Source organism: Colletotrichum navitas, assembly GCF_030913465.1.
Source record: "Colletotrichum navitas strain CBS 125086 chromosome Unknown LY79scaffold_60, whole genome shotgun sequence".
Classification (NCBI taxonomy): Eukaryota; Fungi; Ascomycota; class Sordariomycetes; order Glomerellales; family Glomerellaceae; genus Colletotrichum; species Colletotrichum navitas.
In genome coordinates this window covers 93,375-112,376 of record NW_026850606.1, presented here as the reverse complement: position 1 = coordinate 112,376, position 19,002 = coordinate 93,375, and the positions used below count along the sequence as shown (strand labels likewise).

Genomic DNA, 19,002 nt, shown 5'->3' with positions numbered 1-19,002 from the left:
ATGAATCTAGCGCATCTGAATTACCCAGTGAGGCCAGAAGTTGCATATAGGTGGGCGGCAGAGGTGGTGAAATAAGTGGTGATAGTGGTGGTGATGGTGGTGGTGATGATGGGCCGGATGTGGGGGGTAGCTGGAAGTAGGGTAGTTGAGTTATATTGATTATTTTCACCTCAAATCAGAGTGTAATGAACCGCATCGTCTTTTCATTTATAAAGAGAAGTAGTTGATTTTCCTAAGTCTAAATACTATACTCCTTATAATAATTTACTATATTTAATAGGGATATTCTCTTTTTAAAAACATAACTAATGTTATTTCTTGCTATCTGAGGGAAATAGCGTATAATTGGGGGAGCTGGCAGTATTTAGTATAGAAGTTAGGCACGTCTTGCTAGTGTGGATCTTGTTCATTTAGGACAAGCAACGCCGAGCAAACCGGGTGTAGAGGGAATCACCGCCAGACTCAAGACATTGAGGATCGTCTTGTCGGATTCCTCTCCCGATCAGCTGTATTGTGTGATCATTCAGTTAAAGTAAGTGACCCTGGGGCGGTGATACTTGCTATCTTCTCATCAGGTACAGGTGCACACACACGACGTACCTATTCTGTAAACCGACCTATCTGTACCTGGAGTTGGCCTTATTGTGTAGAGCAGCTACGCTGAAGACCTAAAACGATAGGGTGTCTAACTTGTCTTGGTATGGCGCGATGTTGGAACATGTCCCGTGCGACTATCGGGTTCACAATATCAAACTAGGGACTGACACAACTTAAAGTTGCCTTATCTCCTTTGAGTGGGTCTGGTACATGTGCTTCAAACATTAGAATGAGGGGTAAAGCTAATTAGAAGCTGGTGCTCTGTCTGATCTACTAACAGTTGCTATATACATCTATTACCTATATGCATTGAGCATACTAGTATGGAGTGTGGATTTACACGCACTCCAAGGGATAAGCTGTATAAGGCCAATGCCTTGGTCCCATCGCTCATGGAATCCTGTTAATCTACTACACCTACATTGAGCAGAACGACGTTGCAGTGCCTGTTGTTGGTGTTCTTGTTGCAGATGCTTTAGGTTTTTTTTTTTTTTGTGCAATTGGCTGCCTAAAAGAGTGAATAGGCACATCTGATCTCTTACAGTCACAAGTACTAGGAGAAAGGCTGGAAACCTTGCATCTAGGGTGCACCGCCTATACTGCTACTCTCTAAGTTTTAAAATGTTTGGCGGTGTACTGCCCCCCTCTCCCAATCCTTTACATCCGGTTTTGGGCACGACCGGGAGTTGGAGAACGGCAAAAAAAAATTACCTTTCTACTGCAAAAGTGTCCAGGACGATGAGTCTGGTAGTGGCCACAGAAACAGTGAGCTACCTCGCACTTCTATTGCCAGCACAAGAACGCACAGTGCAGCTACTTGACCGTTCAAAGTCCCTGGCATTCGGCCGAATAGTCTGCGTGGCGAGAGCCGCTAAGCAGGTCGGGTACAACAATGTATGCGACATGAGTCAAGAGAACTGCTCTCCCGAGAGGTAGTTTGGGCAGTCGCCAAACTCTCTTCAGGCTCTAGAACTTTTCAACTGCTCGCCCATTGCAGGGCTCTTGCGAATCGAACTGAGCGAGTGGGCTGGGGCTGAGAGCATGAGCCGCCCATTCTATGTGGAGTTGATTCATTCATGCATTCTGCTACAAAGGGTCACCGGGTCGGTCTGCTAGCATGAGATCGCTACAACGTAAAGGCAACAAAGAATCAAGTGAAACGGCGTACATATTAGGTTGCCAAAAAGTACGGTAGGGACGGAAATACCGAAACTGGAAAGCTGCCTGGAGTTTCTAAGCTGACTCAGTCGATCGATTCATGCCGCTCTTCTGCAGGGCTGCCCAGTCGGATCAACAGCTGATGAGGCGTCCCACATTGACCGGCTGCACGTTCAGCAACGCTGCAAGGATTGCCGCTCACAGACTCCCACAGTTCGCAATGCTCATATGACCTGTTCGGGCTGCTCAGGGAACCCGTCGCGCGAGATACAATCCCTGAATCGCACGCAATTGCCATGGTTCCGATGGAGGTGATATCAGAGTTGACAGGCCCAGCGCCATGAAATCCATCTTTTTCCACGCTTCATGACTGTCATGATTAATGGTTGCCCTTTACCTGTCCCGCGAGCCCCCAGCAGGGCCACATTCGGACCATCGTCTCCGCGTCCTGCGCTCCGGAGAGCCCGGATAAGCATGTATCCGGCACAAATTTGTCGGTCTGGTGTCTCCCAGCTGGATTACACGCGAAGAATCTGTTCCCGGTGTACCTGTATGTGTCTGTGTGCTAACAGTGTCTACCTTTGGCGAACGTAATGCCGATCCCTGGCACCGTGCTCTCACCAAGCCCACAACGGGAATGATGCTTGTCGCTCGAGCCTGGCCAATTCAGTGTTTTGTTACTGCCCTTGACGGGTTTGGACATGCTCAGAGTGTAGTGAAGTCTGGTAGGGCAAGACGTGATGCCAGGGCAGGGGGGTTTTGGGCTGTTCGTGCGATGGACAATATGCGCTCTCCATTGGATGGACCATATACTGTACGGATACGGTACGGATAGTGGTTCATGCGAGAGGGCGGGGCAACGCCCTTCTTGTTATCTACGGAGTATACGGATCGGGATCAAGCTAGATTGCCAAAAGGCACCCGGGGTTGTCAACAAGGCTGCTCTACATGCATTCACCATGTTCCATAGGATGACAGGCTTGACGCTGTTGACCCGCCAGTTCCTCATCACTACCTAGCAGTGCTGCTTGCTATGTATGTTCCAATTGCAGTGCGTCCGTCCGCTCAACCATCAATGATATCCTCACACGCTCGAGGAGCTTCTGACATGTCACCTCTGATATAATATTTCCAACTTATTATCTCTGACTTACCATCATCAGCCGCTCAGTTGTCCATTCGCCCATTGACTCCGCCGTTGATTGATTTGCTTGCTTGCTTCGGCCGGGAAACCCCGCCCCCTCTTGGTGTGTTCTATTTCCAACTCCTTGGGACGGCGAATGGCACGCACACTTTCGCATATTAGACCATCCGAACTCCGTCCCTCTTGTTGGACATGCTCGTACCGCGTACTACTGCTGTACGTATGACTAGCATAGCTTGCAACGTCTTGGTCCTTATCCATACCGCACGGCAAGCTCCAGAAGCACTTTGCCCCCTGTCAGTGCTCTGCTTATGGTACCCGTTGATGGCAGTGTGTCGCGTCAGCGGGCCAGTTGGATGGGAGAGACTGCCGCAAGGCCCGCAACATTACTATGTTGAACCATGGTTCGCAAGCGCTGTGACCCTCCCCGCGGTAATCGGTCCATTTCTTCAGCGAAGCCAGCCGTTAAATGTCTCGGTTTCATACAATCACGGCAACTGGTGCTGGACCAGATGAGCGACGAACCTTCTTCCCTGTCATCTCCACCCTTCTTCCCACACCTACCTTGAAGGCGCTTCTCACCCTCAAGCTACACCACTTGGCTCTCGACTCATTCGCTCGTCTTGATTCTTGCGAGCCTGACAAGCATGATGACTGGGAACCGCGAACACGATCGGATGAATCTCGGAAGACATGCGCGACATTGAAGCCATCGCACTGTGAACCTGGGGTCCCCCACAGCAGTTTACTCTTTCCCCCTTCTTTACCGCTCAAGGCTTAAATTCCCATGAACTCCTGCCATGGCCACCGACTCTCAGGAACGGCATCTTGCTCTGAACCATTAGGGATCAATGCGGTCTGTAGACTGTCACTTACTCTGTCAAGCTCTGTCGCTCAATTGCTAGTGTGCGAGCCACTCCTCAACCCAAAGGAGTCAGGATGGTTAGGTAGGCAAAAACTGTGACCATCTCTTGACCGAGTGGCACCCTTAGGCCCAGATCTTCTCGTTGCCAATCACCAATCGCCAGGGGTACACAGCCACTGACTCTGCCAGATCTGGGTCTTGCCGACGCTTCCAGCATGCAGTGCCGGATCAGTTCGTTCCCCTGACGGCTGAACATGGATTCATGGACTGCGATTCCACTAGCCCGGTTGTCCTGAGCCTTATAACGTGGCAATACGAACCTGGAGGATTGCTAGTGTGTTTCCGTTCCCGCCCCCTCCTTGCGGATGCTATTACCGAATTCGATTCTTTGGCCCAGAGTATGTCAACTGGCCTACTAACACCCCCCCCCCCCCCCCCAACACACACACAAAACGCTATCTACGTCGTAGCTGAACGCTCACGACACAAAGTATGATTAGATTCCACTAGCTTGCTTTTGGAGACTTGCAATTAGGCGGGTCGTCAATACCTCTCCTGTTTGAAGATTGGTGAAGGGGCATCCTACATGCACATCCTCCTGTCACTAGTCAGCCCATGGGTTGCCGAGCTGCCGAGGTGCATATGCTGGTAATGAATCGTACCCCGAGTGCGCAATGCCATTCATGCATGCACAATACCCGCAAACTACTATGTTTGCCTACCTAGAGGGAACCAACTACGGTATGCTGTACTCCATATATCCCTGACTACGGATACAGAGGCATCAATATCCACTTGGAGTCTCCACGTGTACATAGTATTCTTGTGAGACACGAACAATCCGAGATCGAAGGTCGTAAGAACTGCTGGTCTGTCATGTAGTGTCCAGCGTGGGGCCGCCCATCTTCATCAGCCTACTATGTAACCGTCTCACAGGATCCCTGATGCCGGGCTTTTTCTCGGACCATTTTGGGCTTGAATCCAGAACTCTACCTTACATGAGCCTTTTTGTTCGTTATAGATAGAAGAGGGGGGCCCTCGAAGATTGGAACATGTGGGGGATTTTGATCGTTGTCTGGCACCAATATACGAGCAACGACTTGAACCCAGTCCACCGAAGGGCAAAACTGCATCGCTGCACGCAAGCCGTCGCGAACAGAGTTTGCCCGTATAATTCTCTTTGAGCCCGGCAGCTTTGCCCGGCGACCGTCGAACGCCCTCCTCGCAACAATGGAAGCGCCCCCCGGAGTCCACGAAAGCGACTCACGAGCATCGGTCGCCATCGCCGTCAACAGCGTCCTCCTGTCGATCCTCTTTCTCGCCGTTGGGCTGCGGACGTACACCAGGTTCTGCATATTGAAACAAGTCGGAAACGACGACTTGGCTGCCATCGTTACCTTTGTGAGTTTGCACCAGTCGGTCGTCCATTAACCAAAGGCCACCAAGCTTATGTGACTTTGTCTTCTAGTTCTTGGTATTCGGTTCTAGTTTCGCCGCCGTGTGGAGTGAGTCAAACCTCCCTTCGTCCCTCAACTTAATGCGCCGATAACTGACATTGATCCTCAAAGATGTAAGAAATGGCCTCGGCCGCCACATTTACTTTCTTTCGACCAACGAGCTCATGGAGTACATGAAGGTCAGTCAATGTCGAATGAACCCATTCATACGAAGCGTCTCACTTACAGACTTACAGACCTTCTACACATCGATAGTCCTCTATAACGCTGCTCTGGGTGGCATCAAGATGACCTTTCTTCTCCAATACTACCGCGTGCTGGCCGTGCAAAAGATGAAAAAGGTCTTCATAGGCGCGATGATCATCAGCGGAATGTGGTCCGTGTCACAGATTTTCTGCGCGATCTTCACCTGCACTCCTATTCCCAAATTCTGGGATCAGTCCATCCCGGGGTACTGTATTCCTAACTACCCTTTCTGGTACGTCAACGCGGGTGGCAACATCATTACCGATCTTATGGTTTTGATTCTGCCGCTGCCGGCCCTCTTCAAGTTGAAGCTGCGCCCCGGACAGAAGTATGTCCTTGTCGGCATTTTCTGCCTTGGTTTCTTGTACGTCGACAAAATACCTCCCCATTCCTCACCCCCACATACACTAACGCGGTTTTCAAAAGCACATGCGCCATCTCGGTCATTCGCATTCGTTTCCTTCGCATCGAGGAGGACCCCACATGGGAGAACGTCGAATCGTCAGCCTGGTCCATCAGCGAGCTCGTCAGCGGCCTGACCTGCGCCTGCCTCCCTGCCTGCCGCCCCCTTGTCTCTCGCTTGGTCCCTGCCCTGGCCTCCCGCGCGACCAAGTCCTCAGGTTATCTTTCGTACGGGATTAGTTCCAGGAAAGGAGGACGCGCACAGCAGCAGCGCGACGTGGAGATGGGCACATCAGTAAGCCGAAACCGTCAGGTCAACTTCAGTGTCAGCCGCCGCACACAATCCTCGGATAGCAAGACCGAACTATACGGCCTAGGAGGTTCCAGCAAAAGCCAAGAGGACTGGAACAGAAAAGAGGCGCTTCCTATCCAAGTCCCCTCGCCTCTCGACAGGTCAAGGAACAGGGCAGAAAAGAAGTCACCGCCAATTTCGCGGCAGGAGTCCGTTAGGGGTGGCGGATACATGTCCGGCGATGGCGCGGCGGTACAGACGCACATCGAAGCAAAGCTAAGGGTCCCCCAGGGCGTCCAGCTGAAGGACTCTATCGAAATCACTCATGATATTGTACAAGTATCGTCGCCAAAGGTAGAGAACACCGGCTTTGTTTGACGCAAAACGTCTGATAATTATGTCACGTATTATTTAGCTTATATCCAGTTTTTAACCTCGCATATATTGGGGTGCCATCTCAAATGTGGAGATGTGCATGCCCGAGACCTTGAGCATCGACATAGCAGGATGCTATATTTGTCTGAAACTGGCGAACTGATTGAATGGAGGGTCGCATGATTTGGCTTGGTTCCATACGAGGAAATCTCCTACGGAGCAAAGTTTAATATGATTTTCGCATAGGGCAGCCGGTGTTCCCATACCATGCCGGGTAGGGCCATACATGATACGTATTTCGCGTGGCGTGTGGTCAGAGGCTGGGGTCTTACGGAGTAAAGGTGTCAACAGAAGCGTAGTAAGGGGTCAATTGTAACGATTGTTCCAATCTACCCTCCCTCGTTCCATAATTTGCTTGCGAAAACCGTCCCGCTGACGTGCCCCCGTTGCCCCCCTTCCGGCACCTGACCCGTGTGCCAGCTGTGACTGCGTTTTAACATCACGGTATAACCTGTCGCCTACTGAACTGTGCTCATGGTTGCAACGCACAGGAAATGGCATGTGCATATTGTGATTTCTGTCAAGTACATTGTTTACACGTCGTGGGTAGAATGTCGGGTTCGTACTATCTCACTCGCCTGTAGCAGCATGCTTTAGCATGTATCGTGTTTTATAACACCTTGGTGAAGCAAGTGCGTACACATTTCGAAAACTGTTGCTGGTAGCAAAACGCAAGAGTCGTTTGCTCCTGGTCGCAGGCTGGGTGAGAAAGACGGTTCATTTGATGAAGTCAGGAAGACGGGTCAGTGGCATAACGATGTTGTCTACAAGAAGGGATGATAGACGGCCTAAGATATGATTATTGACGGTGTCCTAAGCAACGAAGGGAAACACGGGACTTGTCATGGATGTGCAGAAATGTATCAGAGAGATGCCTACTAGAACGTGTGTTTTTGTAAACCCATCTGCGCTACGATTTGGGGTGCTTGAGTTGCACATCCCGCGCCGAGACCGCAGATAATCTCCTATTAACTAAGCCATTGTGGGCTGCAGGTATTGATCAGTGGACTTTACAGAAAACCAGGGCCGATGGCCATGAAGCAGACGCCAAAAGTCGTTGCAGGCGGGCGGTAGCCAATGTCACGAATCAGAACAAGGTAAACCCAACGACAGGGTGCATATGTTGAAGATTACCTTGGAGAGAACTATTAAGAGGAGAGAACGGATCCCGGCTACAACTGCTAGGGCCCATTGAACGACCTGGTATCAGAATGAAATGTAGCAAGCTGAGCAATATTAATCAGCAGAATTATGGGACGAAATGTGTCCGGCGTATCAATGCCGCGTCTAAGTGCCGTGCACCTGGTCTGGACCACCGTCCTCTACCTTGTATTATACGCACTTCAACACATGACATAGAGCGTTGCGTACTCCGAGTGTAAGTGCTCTAGAACGCTACTGGACGACTTCAAGAAAAAGCCGGGCAATCAAACAATGCCCCCCCCCCCCCAACCAACAGCCCATGCAATATAGTGGCAAGTGGAACATGGATGAATAGTTTCGGAATAAAACTCTCCTCAGTTGAAATCGATGCCATCCGAGATAATTTACGACCCGGTTCCTTTCGCATGTACCCGCATCAAGTAGAACGCTTTGCAAGCCATCTAGTAGCTGTGCATTGCATGTACACCAAATCGTTCGAAGCCTACCAAAACAGATCGCCAGTGGGAGAATCATTCATCAACTCTGACATAGCAAACGGCGCGCTGGCGGTGGATAAGTCGTTCAAATTTTGCGGAAGGTAGTTGATCAAGTCGGAAAATGCTTCGTCCAACCCGCCATTGTTCGGTATCTGCGTGTTTTGATTTACCCCATTCTCGTCAGTGATGATTGTTGAACTTGATGACACTAAGTTGGCGTCATCACGGCCTGGACATTTTGATTATCCATCAGTGTATACTAATGTTTGGTCAACTGTGACTAGACCTACCCATGTGCAGGCTTTGTACCGTGAATATCAGGGTCGCGGTAAACTTCGCGCACTTTTCGACCATTGGGTTCTTGGTGTCTATGCGCGCGATACAACTGACAGCGCTCTTCAGGGTTTCTTCCAGCCTTGCTAATGTTCCCGCATAGGCGTGGTTATAAGGAGTGGAAGCATAGCTATCTTCTATGAGCTTCAGTGCAACAATCGTCAGGGAGGCATTGAAGGCTACCAAACCAGTTAGTTACAATCATGCTGAAAGTTGGGTCAGACTTACTAAAATATAAGGTAAACCACCAAGCTCCAAGGAAAGAAAAAGTCGGCTGTGCATCGTTTGCCAACTTACACGCCTCCACCAAACGGATAGTTGCTTCTGCAGATCGAAGGCACACAGTTTTGCTTAGATGCCAGGCTTGCTCTAGGGTTGCTGCTTTCTGTGGGGACTTGGTACCTCCATCCAATGCCTGTAAACAGCGGTCCAGGATAGGCCGATGTAACAGGATCTGAAGGTTGTGATGCCTCAGTGTCAATATGACTCGAAGCTTCAGTAGCATCGGTTTTGCACCAGGGTTGGCCACCTCCCTCGGCTCTACCATTTGCATTGACAAAGGCAGGGAAGCTTGCCAATCGCCCAGCTTCTGTCCGATATGAATTACAGAAGATACAGTACGGGTTACGGAAACTGCTGAAGTCGATCCAACGTTGCTCTCGTAAAGGTCGTCAATAACGGCAGCGGTAACCCCATAAAGAGTACTGACGAATTATCCATTAGCATGGGTATGAGAAAAGATGGCTGGACTAATGACGGACATGGAGGCGTTCCAAAACAGCGTGCTATCTTCTTCGCGGGACCATTTAGAGATGCCAGGTACTTGAGGATACGAGATAAAATGCTTTGGTAGAGGAATACGGATGACATGCTGCGGGATGATGGGGGGGCGGCCGAACGTCATGCTAAGTGTTCTGCGATCGTGTCAGAGAAGAGAGGTGTGCAAGAATAGATAATTCAAGTCAACAAACCTGTCTAGTAGGATACATCCATACCACGTTCGTATTCTCGTCTCTCGTTCGAGCGGCTCAAATCTTTGGAGGGCTAGTTCTGAATGGAATCCCAACTCCATCGCAGCTTTAACGGCAAGCCCATGAATAGCCCATGTCTGAACAGATCTCTGGCTGCCTTGTAGGTATTTTGACATCAGGAGCATAGTCTGTACTGTGAAAGTATTAGACCATGGCTTGTTTTCAATGTCTGCCCTGCACCGTATGCATGATGCAAAACCATTATCATTTCTTCTCAAAAGCACAGGGAGATACGTAATGAAATAATACCTGACTCAAGATTAGATCCCGTCATCATTTCAGTCATAGAAAGAGACTTGGCCCTCCGGTAGTGGACCTCTGAGATAGCTTGTCTATCTCCCAACCCAAGATTGGCCGAGCTCGTAGTGCTGTTGGCCAGGGCAATAATCATGTTCAACAAAGCAAGCCATGAGTGCCTTGCATTGCGCATCCCGATAGATCGACAGTGCGCGAATGCCTTCCAGAAACTCTCTTCATGGATGTAGGGAAAGAGAATTCCTGTATCGCCAAAGTATTGGCGGACAAGACGGATAACCTCATCTTCGGGTGGCAGGCGAGAGGCTTCTGAAGGTCTTTCCAGTTTTCTCGGATCGAACGAATCGTCAATCGGCGACTGCGACCTTGACACAGCGAGTATATGCTGTTTGGCATTTTGCAATGGTGTAGAGGAAGTCACTCCTTCTTGTGCTGGTTGTGTCTGGCGGAGCAAGTGGTCCAGTGTGCGGCGGATGATCCTCGTAAAGGCAATATTGGAAGAGGGTCCTAGAAACATCAACCAGTCAGTACTTGTGGAAGGACCTGGCAGCTGAAACCCGGAAACCGAGAGTGTATTGCGGCCATACCAAAATATGCCCAGCTCTCATCAGTGGTGAACTCGATTGTGCCAACACCGTCAGTTGCGTCAGGAGTTATGCCAGTGATGCTTCCATTTTCGGCGTTCAAAGACTCCCCCCCCTGGACGCTTTCTGAATAGTCATCGGCGCGGCACGAGTTTCTGTGTGACAGGGTGGCATGTTGCTTTTCGTCGGAAAGTGAGTTTGGGATGAGCCGTTTTAGTCGACTTATTTCCTCTTCAACATCTGCCAGACGGTGTTCAACTTGCTCGAGATATCTAACCACCTAGTCAGACACGCACCAAGTCGATTACAATACATACAACATACTGTTTCGGGACCAGCGCGTTACTTGCGCCCGAGTTGGCCGCGTAGACGCAATCTAACCCTTGTTCGACACAAGTGGAGCATTGTGGCCGGGCACCATCACACTGTTTCCATGCCAGTCGAATCAGCCTCCCGATATCACCCAGATACGGCAAGCTGGCTGACTCGGAGAGAACAAGCAGGGATCCTGCAGCCTGGTACTCACCCTTGACTTCCGAACACGACATGAACTACAAGCGATCGGGATGCGCTTCCGCTTCCGAGTTATCGCGTTTGATGGCCCGGGGGGACTGTGCTCCATCGAAAGCCTTTTGGCCTGGATCTAGATCGTCGTACGATAAAACGAAGAGTGGTAATGGCGGGGATTTAGAGAGAAATACAATCAAGTCCCCGGGGTTGAGTGAAAAGGAGAAAGCGGGGGGTTAGGAGATTTGGCAGAACTGATGAATGGGCTGTTATTCCGTTCTCAGTTGATCGGCGTATTGGTCTATCCCTGACCATAGTGTTTGGCTATACTGTATCCGTAAAAGCCTTAACTCCCCGAAACGTCTGGGCTTTGTTGTTATTTTGACGGCTTATTGTTGGAGCTCTTGGTTGGCTCTATATCCAAATCTAAATCTGGAACGCCACCAGAATCTAATCAGCATCAGGATCTGTGCGCATCTTCGTCAAGCCCATAAACTGACCTTCACAACGCTGGATTGGATAATATTCTACAAAAAAAAAAAAAAAAAAAAAAAAACCGGCAACATCCTTCAGATACGGATATTTGTCACTCCAACCTTGACCTGTCAGCGCATTTTCATCACTGAACACAATTCGCAGCTATGCCCTCCACAACCATTACTAAAACCTCCAACAAAAACAAAGCAGTCAGCGATGAGACTTCTCAGTTGTTGCAGGCGGCTAAGGCTAGCCACACAAAGCCGCTTTGGCTGGAAATGAGCAGATTTAACCCGCCTCTGCCCAATCCGCGATGCACGCCCCATGTCTGGAAGTACTCGGATATTAAGCCTACACTCTTAGAGGCGGGCCGCCTTGTATCGGAGCAACAAGCCGAGCGTAGGGTTTTGATGTTTGTGAATCCATCAAGGGGTGCGTTATGACCACCAAAGCCGAGATTTAAAATAAAAAAATGATCGTCTAACCAGAAACATCAGACGCGCCTTATACCACAGATACCCTGTACGCTGGGCTGCAGCTGGTTATGCCTAACGAGACGGCCAAAGCTCACCGTCATACTGCCTTTGCAATGCGCTTCATCGTTGAAGGTAATGGCGGCTTCACTGCAGTTCATGGCAAGCGCATCCAGATGACCCGTGGAGATGTCATCTTGACACCAAGCTGGAATTGGCATGACCATGGAAAGGATGGATCCGGCCCAATGATCTGGCTCGACGGCTTAGATTTGCCCAACTTCACTCACTTTCCCGTCCATTTCGTGGAACAGTACTCATCTCCGCGGTATCCCGCAGAGGATGTCGATACGTCCCAGTCACCCATTGTCTTCCCTTGGAGCAGAATGAAAGCAGCATTAGATTCCGAGAAAGGTCATTATGCTACAAAGAGATATCTGCGCGCAGACGGCTCAGAAGGTCAGTACCCTAAATGGCGCCAAATCTACTACTACGTTGGCTAATTCTCGTTCGCCTATATAGTCAGCAAGGTTCTAGGGGGCTGCGCAACACGCTTGAACCCTGGCATACAGTCACCTCAAGTTCAGGAGACTGCATCATCTATATATCATGTCATTGAGGGCTCCGGTCAGACTCAAATCGGAGAAAAGACACTTGTTTGGAACAAAGGCGACACGTTTTGTATTCCCTCATGGTATCCTTTCCAGCACACTGCGGACGAGGGGCTCGAGGCTGCGGCATACTTGTATCGGTTTGACGACATACCCATGCTCAAGAGCTTGGGATTCTATCGCACAGCCGACCTGGACTTGGAGAGCCTTGTGTCAGCTTAGCTATCAGCATGATTGTCACAGTAAATGAAGAGAGTTTTCTGCCCTTCAAAAGTGCTACCTTGGGTGAGATACGATGTTTTATCGAAAAGGCCGACGTTTCTCATTCCAATTTTTGTTACGTTTTGACTTGTGCTATGGTTGAGTATTGCTGGGACTCTCTCGGATGACTGCTTACCTTGAGAAGACACAGGAGCTAGCGGGAGCGGAAGCGTGGCCGGACCGAATACGTTAAATGGTCTCGGGATGCGGAGCCCCTGGACGGTCCTGGGTCGTGGCTGACGTATATCACCGTGATTGCGTAGAATTCCTCGTTCAAGATCTATCAGCGGATCCCGCGCTCCAGATGTCGCGGTCACTGACATCTCTTTCCACTGCGTTAAGATCGGCATCGTTGGCTATATTACCACATCGGTCAACACGCCCCCATTGCCCAGGATAATCAATGACGTCTTTCAACAACGGGAACCTAGGGAAAGGACAATGTGTCTCTTACCATGACTCGGGCAGAATACAAGATGGTCGTCAGGGTGCTGCAGAAAGGATGCAAACCTCCAATGGACACCATCGACGCCTGCCAGCTGATCAAGGTTCTCGCCGCGTTTCCTACAGACCCAGCCTTGAGCATCGATAGTTACAACGCGCCGTACACACTTTCCAGGACCGGGTCTGTCAGGGAACTTAGGTAGTGTGATAAGCTCGTCCGTAGACCGTTCGGGCAAATACTCAAAAGATCAATCAATGCTGGCACTTCGTGCCAAATTGCACCACGCATACATTTATTAAGGGAATATCTCCGCTTACTCCCTTACAAAGTCCCTCCGTTCAAATCTGCTCTCCGTTCGGGGGGACTGCTCCGCAATCTAGTCTTTCCAGCCTGAGGCTGTTGCGGTCGAAATCGGGGAGGAGGGAACAACAGCTATCAGGCTCCTACTCCTCCATTGCTCTACTAGATCTCACTCGCCTTTGAGTTGCCTTTCAGCGTCTCTTTCCCTCTTGAGGTGACTCTCGACCACCCAAGGCTAGAGGATCTGATTTGATCCGCCAGCACTCCCATTGAAGCCATTCGTGACCTGGGAGGCCTACGCGATATGGCGGGTCTTCGGCCCGAACCAAGGTACTCTACGAACGTCAAGCTGCCGAAGGCCGAAATAGGAGTCATTCTATGTCACAATGACAGCGCGGAGCAGGGACTTACCTACAATCACCCTGGCTAGATATTGGGAATCTGCAATTGTTTGAGGTATCTCTAACCCAGATGTGACTTGAGGCTTACGTGAAGAATAATTTGTACTAGCGTCTTTGTTATCGTTTGAGGGCTTGTAACGTATGGTTTAGAGGTTGGAAGAAGGGGCACTGTCACAGAAAACGATAATGAGTTCTGTTGAATATGATCGAACGGGATAATTCAGTTGACGCCGTCTTTTTACCGTGAATGCATTCCGTCTCTGGAATCTCAGTGATATGGTCTGTTTTGGAGACCGAGTTCTTGTTAACATGATACACGACTATGCCCCGACCTTGAACCACTGATTGAACAAGCCCAAAGGATCCCACCTCTTCTTTAACTGCCGCAACCTCGACAGACTCGACCCGTAGATCGCCTCGGCCGTCTCGTCGCCGTGGGCGAAGTTGACGTACGTGGGGTTCGTCGTCGCCGTCTCGGTGTAACTCCAAATATCTCGCACCTTGCGCCCGAAATCCAGCGCCTCCGCGTCCAGCGCAGCGTCCGGGTACCACGGAAGCACAATCGCCTGCGCGAAGGCGTCCGTCCTCAGCGCCTCCTGCAGGGCCGCCGAATCCTTGGGGGCGGCCTGGGCCTTTGTCAGATTGTAGCGCTCGATGAGAATGGCCGAGTTCGGCGCCTTTGCCTGGAACTTGGTGTACATGTCCCAGATCTCCGGCCACTTCTCGGGCTGCATGTGGTTGATGGTCGTGCTGAACCCCGGCTTCCTGTCGCCGCGCGCGCAAAAGGGATCGTTGCCGTTGTTCCAGGCCTCGTACCCGGCCACGCTGCTGCTGTTGGCAATCGGGCCGAGGGCGTACAGCGGCGCGAAGGCGGCGCGGCCGGCCTCCTCTGTGCCCTTCCTAAGAAATCCCGTGACGACAACGGCGGGCGCGTTGGTTGGCGGGCCCGTGTTCGTGAGGATGAGGAAGACGAACTGTTCGGGCTTCAGGGGCAGGTCCTGGATCGCTTGTGCGACCTGCGTGAGCTGTTCTGGCGAGAAGACCAGGTTCATGAGCCATGAGGTACGCTCTTGGGTCGACGAGGGCAAGGCTCTGACCGTGGCGGATATAACAATGCCAAAGTTGGGACCGGCACCACGGAAAGCCCAGAACAGGTCTGGGAAGGACGTTGGCGAGACAGTGAGGATCTGTCCGTCTGCGACGACGACGCGCATCGAGAGCACGTTGTCGACTCCGAAGCCCACTTCGCCCATGAGACTACCTAGAAGCGCTTTAGTCTATAGTGTCGGTGTAGGCGCAAGACGCCGAGTCTGACGCACCGTAACCACCGCCGAGGATGGCGCCAAGGGCGCCCACGCAGTTGCAGTTGCCGGTGGGGACCAGGACTCCGGCAGCATTCGCTGCTTTGACCACATCGCCGATGATCACGCCGCCGCCAATGGTTGCCTCTGTCTTGCTATTGCTAAAGGTCACAGTGTTTAAGCCAGCCAGGTTGATGAGGACACCGTTGGTGCCAAGGTTGAAGGTCTTCCCCCAGCCGTTCCCGCCGTTCTGGGCCACGAACGGGATGCTGCGATCCCTGCAGTACTTAACCTTTAGTTGGAAGTCAGCAACGGGGTTCGGTGAGTTCTAGTCTCGGGAAAGCGGCTTACCACAGCGGCAACGTCCTTCTCTGTAGCCACATTAACCACGATGGCCGGGACCGGCGCATTGAAGGCACTCCATCTTGCCCGAAGGTCAACCGCCACCGAGGACGATGGTGAGACGCGGGCTTTGATTTCATTGGCGACGTTGGGCGCCCTTGCAGTGAGGGCAGAGACTGCCACGACCAGCAACTGTAGGGACAAGAACAGCTTCATTTTAATTTGGAGGAGAACCAACGGTGATGAGAAGATACTGAGCCGTTGGCTATGCCAATGGGCGGCATGGAACTATTTGTACTGTTGCGATGGTTGCATCGATGCTACACTTTACCAGCTGCAACGGAAACCCAGAGGCTTGGTACCGAGCCAAGCTCGCGCCAGTCACGGAATGTGCGTGATAAGGAACGAACAGACAGTTTACCGCCTTCGACATAGTCGTCAACATGGGAGTTACTATGTAGTCAGCACTAGTCGGTATGTTATGGGAGCTTGCACAGAAGGCGGGGTGAGGGGAACCATGTCACATCGTGTAAAAACGCTCAAGTAGCCCGTGGCGTGGTACGACTTCCTATCGGGGAAGTGATGTCGTACTGGAGACCACTGCAGGGATGCTCTGATGCTTTCCCAGGATTCCCTGATAGGCTGACAATCAGTCGCCGGGAATGACAACACGGCCGCGCTGGCTTGGCGAACCAAACTTGAGTCAGCAGCAGATGGGTGAGAGGCGCCAGCAAAGATATGATCAACTTTGCGGATGGGCTGGTGAGCAAAAGCGGACCTCTGCGATGCTGACGACACGGCATGGTTTCGATGCAATTAAACTCTGGAATGGGAACATCTATAATAGTCTGGTTGTACATGATTGGCTTTTTGGAGGCTGTGCTGTGGGCTAACACAGTAGATATTACAGGGAATGAGAGGGACTGGGTGTCTACAGGAAGTTGATGCCGACACCAACCTGGAATCCCTTGGTGCCCTGCTCGCCGCGTCTCAGCACCAACGGAAGACTAAAGTTGAGCTCGAAACGGGCGACAGGGTGGGCGTAAACAAGACCAACACCGGCGGCAGTCGACGGCAGACCGGTGGCGAGATCGTTCAGCGCTCTCCACGCGCTGTTGGCGACGCTCCCGGTATCGAGGCCCTTGGGCGACTCGTCGTCACCCTTGCTCTTGCTCTTCATTGCGACGAGTCTGCCACCGTTGGCAAAGACTTGGAAGCGGAGGGCAGAGTCGGGGCCCTTGTAGGGCAGAGGGAAGAGCATGTTCACGCTGCCAGCCGCGAAAACGTCTCCGCCGACGGAATCCGGTCCGTCGTGAGGCCCGAGACCACCGTACTGAAAGCCGCGGACATCGGTGGGTCCGCCAAGCTGGAATCTGTCGTTGATGCGGCTGGGCTGGGCCTTTCCCCCTGAGGAGAATCCAAGAGGGAGAGGGTACAGCATGCCGAATCGGAAACCTCCGCCGATAGAGATGCCGGAGGGTCCGTCGACGCCGGGAATGGGGATGGGCACGGCGCCACCAACTTCCACCTCGTTCTTGGAAAAGGCGACATCACCGCCCAGAGGGCCAAAGCCGGCCAGCTCGAAGACGGACTTCAGAACATAGCCGCTTTGCGGCAGTTGCGGGTTGTCTCTCTCATCGCGCTGGTATGTGTGCTTGATGGAGCTCTTGACGGAATCGCCCGCATCGGCGCGGACTGTGGGGCTGGCGCCGTCACGCAGGCCGGTGACCTGACGCCAGATGCCCGAGTACTCGAGGGAGTGCATGTCTTTGGGACCCGACAGCCAAGAGAAGCGCAGGTTGCCGCCCTTCAGGACCTCCTCGTGAGCTGCCCATGACTTGTCGGTCGCCGAGGCCAATCCCTCGAGGGCAATTCTCGTATCGGGGTTGCTCTTGACTGGCGCGCTGAGCGTGGCGCTGTAGGCGGAACGGGTTCTTGTGCCGGCGCTGGCGTTGACAGTGAGCTGCTCGGCACCGCCAAAAATGTTGCGCCAGAGCAGAGAGGTGTATGCGGAACCCTCGCTGTTTCCAACATCGGTTCCAGCGTTGAACTTGTAGCGGGGAAGCTCCTTGACGACGACGTCGACGTCGACATCGGTCGGGGTGGACGAGGGGTCGGTCTGGTTCGAGCCGTTCAGATGAACCTTGGGATCGGGGTGAAAGATGCCTGTTCAGGTCAGCCCGAGCTCTGTGTTGGATCTCGGAACCCAGAGTCGCCCATACCCAGCCTTTCAAGCTTTCCCCTGGCCTCGCCCAGACGAGCGGCTACTTGGCCGAGAGTGGAGTTGGCGTTGACGTCCTCAGCCAAAAGCGGCTGGAAGATGGGGTCGAGGAAGCCTCGTCTGGTGTTGGCAGCGCCGTGAACCTGGAGACGGTTGATGGTCGTGGGCTGGGAATTTTGCTCCGCTAGCTAATAATGGTTGTTAGCGGAAGCGCCGAGGTTGCGGGAAGGAGGTTCGGAGCTTGCCAGTGCTTGTAGCCTCCTGATCTTGGCCTCTTCCTGCAGCTTCTCGAACTCGGCCGAGGACTCGGCCTCCTTTCGCAGCGCATCCGGTCCAGTTTGAAGCTTGCCGATCGGGTTGGAGGCCTGGGGACAGGAGGAATATTCTTGGTTAGCTGCCGAGAGCATCAACAGAAGCAATTTACGGGATGGATAATGGACTCACGGAGTTCCCGCTCAAGCTCGGTTGCGAGGCCATTGCAAGCAAGCCTTTGTGTGAGCAGTGCGAAGGAGAACTGGAGGGGCGCGAATTGGCAAGAAAAAATGGCACAAACAAACCGACAGGCTTCGGTTGATTTCGAGATGCAGCACGGAACGCGCAACAAGGGAACGAACTGGGGCGGGTTGATGGGGGACCTGGCCCCAACTGAGGCTGGTGCGATTGAAAGTCAAAAGCTCTGGCTCTGGCTGGTCTGGCCGAGGAGTGGAGAGTGGAGAGAATCTGGGCAGCTCCAGCCACAACGATGCCCTAGTCCAACTTGTGAAGGTGGAGACACTGTGGAGACACTGTGGCTGATAGAGGTACGGACTGGTGACATAATGCTGCGGAGTCATTTCTATTTCTAGCTTAGCGCTCTAGTCATCTTCCTATGCCTACCTACGTACGGTAGTAAAGGTAGGCATCTGGCGATGCCTTACTAAGTAAGGCACCTATCTAGGTAGGTACTTAGGTAGGTATGCTTAGTACCTAAGGTTGGTGGGTAGGCAAGTATGTCCGATGTCCGGGGGTACGTACCTCTCTTCCCTCTTCTCTGACGCACCTTTCCTTTAGGCTTCGACAGCGAGCGCATGGGGCACTGGCCGACAGCAGCCTCGCCGCATTTCCCAACCAACCTGTCCTCCACATCCCACTCACTGCTGCCTCTGCGTGTGTTTGTATGTGTGTTGTATGAGTGTGAGTGTGTGTTTGTGTGTTTATTGCCGTCGCACTTCATCATCCTTCCAT

At 52.1% G+C, this 19,002-nt stretch overlaps 5 protein-coding genes across 5 annotated transcripts; 2 read left to right on the top strand and 3 right to left on the bottom strand.

Annotated features, from left to right (window-relative positions):
• Positions 1–4,961: 4,961 nt before the first annotated feature.
• Positions 4,962–6,712, top strand: LY79DRAFT_612869 (uncharacterized protein). Its single transcript, XM_060561957.1, has 5 exons — positions 4,962–5,165; positions 5,233–5,269; positions 5,333–5,400; positions 5,458–5,831; positions 5,894–6,712. Exons 1-5 carry the CDS (start codon positions 4,995–4,997, stop codon positions 6,537–6,539), a joined length of 1,296 nt encoding a protein of 431 aa, XP_060411027.1. The 5' UTR covers positions 4,962–4,994; the 3' UTR covers positions 6,540–6,712.
• Positions 6,713–8,223: 1,511 nt separating this feature from the next.
• On the bottom strand, positions 8,224–11,241 carry LY79DRAFT_612865 (fungal-specific transcription factor domain-containing protein). Its single transcript, XM_060561956.1, has 9 exons — positions 10,966–11,241; positions 10,764–10,864; positions 10,443–10,711; positions 9,850–10,362; positions 9,541–9,733; positions 9,331–9,483; positions 8,798–9,273; positions 8,527–8,748; positions 8,224–8,465 (listed from the first exon to the last, which is right to left on the bottom strand). The coding sequence occupies exons 1-9, from the start codon at positions 11,059–11,061 to the stop codon at positions 8,242–8,244; spliced, it is 2,247 nt and encodes a 748-aa protein (XP_060411026.1). The 5' UTR covers positions 11,062–11,241; the 3' UTR covers positions 8,224–8,241.
• Positions 11,242–11,701: 460 nt separating this feature from the next.
• LY79DRAFT_521804 (gentisate 1,2-dioxygenase) lies at positions 11,702–12,729 on the top strand (the record flags this gene model as incomplete). The annotated part of the gene is made up of 3 exons (XM_060555383.1): positions 11,702–11,855; positions 11,921–12,355; positions 12,419–12,729. The coding sequence occupies 3 exons, from the start codon at positions 11,702–11,704 to the stop codon at positions 12,727–12,729; spliced, it is 900 nt and encodes a 299-aa protein (XP_060411025.1).
• Positions 12,730–14,234: 1,505 nt separating this feature from the next.
• LY79DRAFT_521668 (FAD binding domain-containing protein) lies at positions 14,235–15,773 on the bottom strand (the record flags this gene model as incomplete). Its single annotated transcript, XM_060555371.1, has 3 exons — positions 14,235–15,171; positions 15,230–15,507; positions 15,567–15,773. 3 exons carry the CDS (start codon positions 15,771–15,773, stop codon positions 14,235–14,237), a joined length of 1,422 nt encoding a protein of 473 aa, XP_060411024.1.
• Positions 15,774–16,038: 265 nt separating this feature from the next.
• LY79DRAFT_562909 (surface antigen) lies at positions 16,039–18,485 on the bottom strand. Its single transcript, XM_060558511.1, has 4 exons — positions 18,223–18,485; positions 18,024–18,143; positions 17,780–17,966; positions 16,039–17,723 (listed from the first exon to the last, which is right to left on the bottom strand). The coding sequence occupies exons 1-4, from the start codon at positions 18,253–18,255 to the stop codon at positions 16,489–16,491; spliced, it is 1,575 nt and encodes a 524-aa protein (XP_060411023.1). The 5' UTR covers positions 18,256–18,485; the 3' UTR covers positions 16,039–16,488.
• Positions 18,486–19,002: the final 517 nt, after the last annotated feature.

Bases quoted from the DNA above. Each gene is read 5' to 3' on its own strand.
- LY79DRAFT_612869 (XM_060561957.1), top strand. From the start codon at position 4,995: ATGGAAGCGCCCCCCGGAGTCCACGAAAGCGACTCACGAGCATCGGTC. The intron at 5,166-5,232 runs GTGAGTTTGCAC...TTTGTCTTCTAG, and splicing joins TGGCTGCCATCGTTACCTTT to TTCTTGGTATTCGGTTCTAG. The intron at 5,270-5,332 runs GTGAGTCAAACC...TGATCCTCAAAG, and splicing joins TAGTTTCGCCGCCGTGTGGA to ATGTAAGAAATGGCCTCGGC.
- LY79DRAFT_612865 (XM_060561956.1), bottom strand. From the start codon at position 11,061: ATGGAGCACAGTCCCCCCGGGCCATCAAACGCGATAACTCGGAAGCGG. The intron at 8,749-8,797 runs GTAAGTCTGACC...CTGGTTTGGTAG, and splicing joins GTGGTTTACCTTATATTTTA to CCTTCAATGCCTCCCTGACG. The intron at 8,466-8,526 runs GTAGGTCTAGTC...CAAAATGTCCAG, and splicing joins GGTACAAAGCCTGCACATGG to GCCGTGATGACGCCAACTTA.
- LY79DRAFT_562909 (XM_060558511.1), bottom strand. From the start codon at position 18,255: ATGGCCTCGCAACCGAGCTTGAGCGGGAACTCC. The intron at 18,144-18,222 runs GTGAGTCCATTA...TCCTGTCCCCAG, and splicing joins CGAGCTTGAGCGGGAACTCC to GCCTCCAACCCGATCGGCAA. The intron at 17,967-18,023 runs GCAAGCTCCGAA...AACCATTATTAG, and splicing joins TCAGGAGGCTACAAGCACTG to CTAGCGGAGCAAAATTCCCA.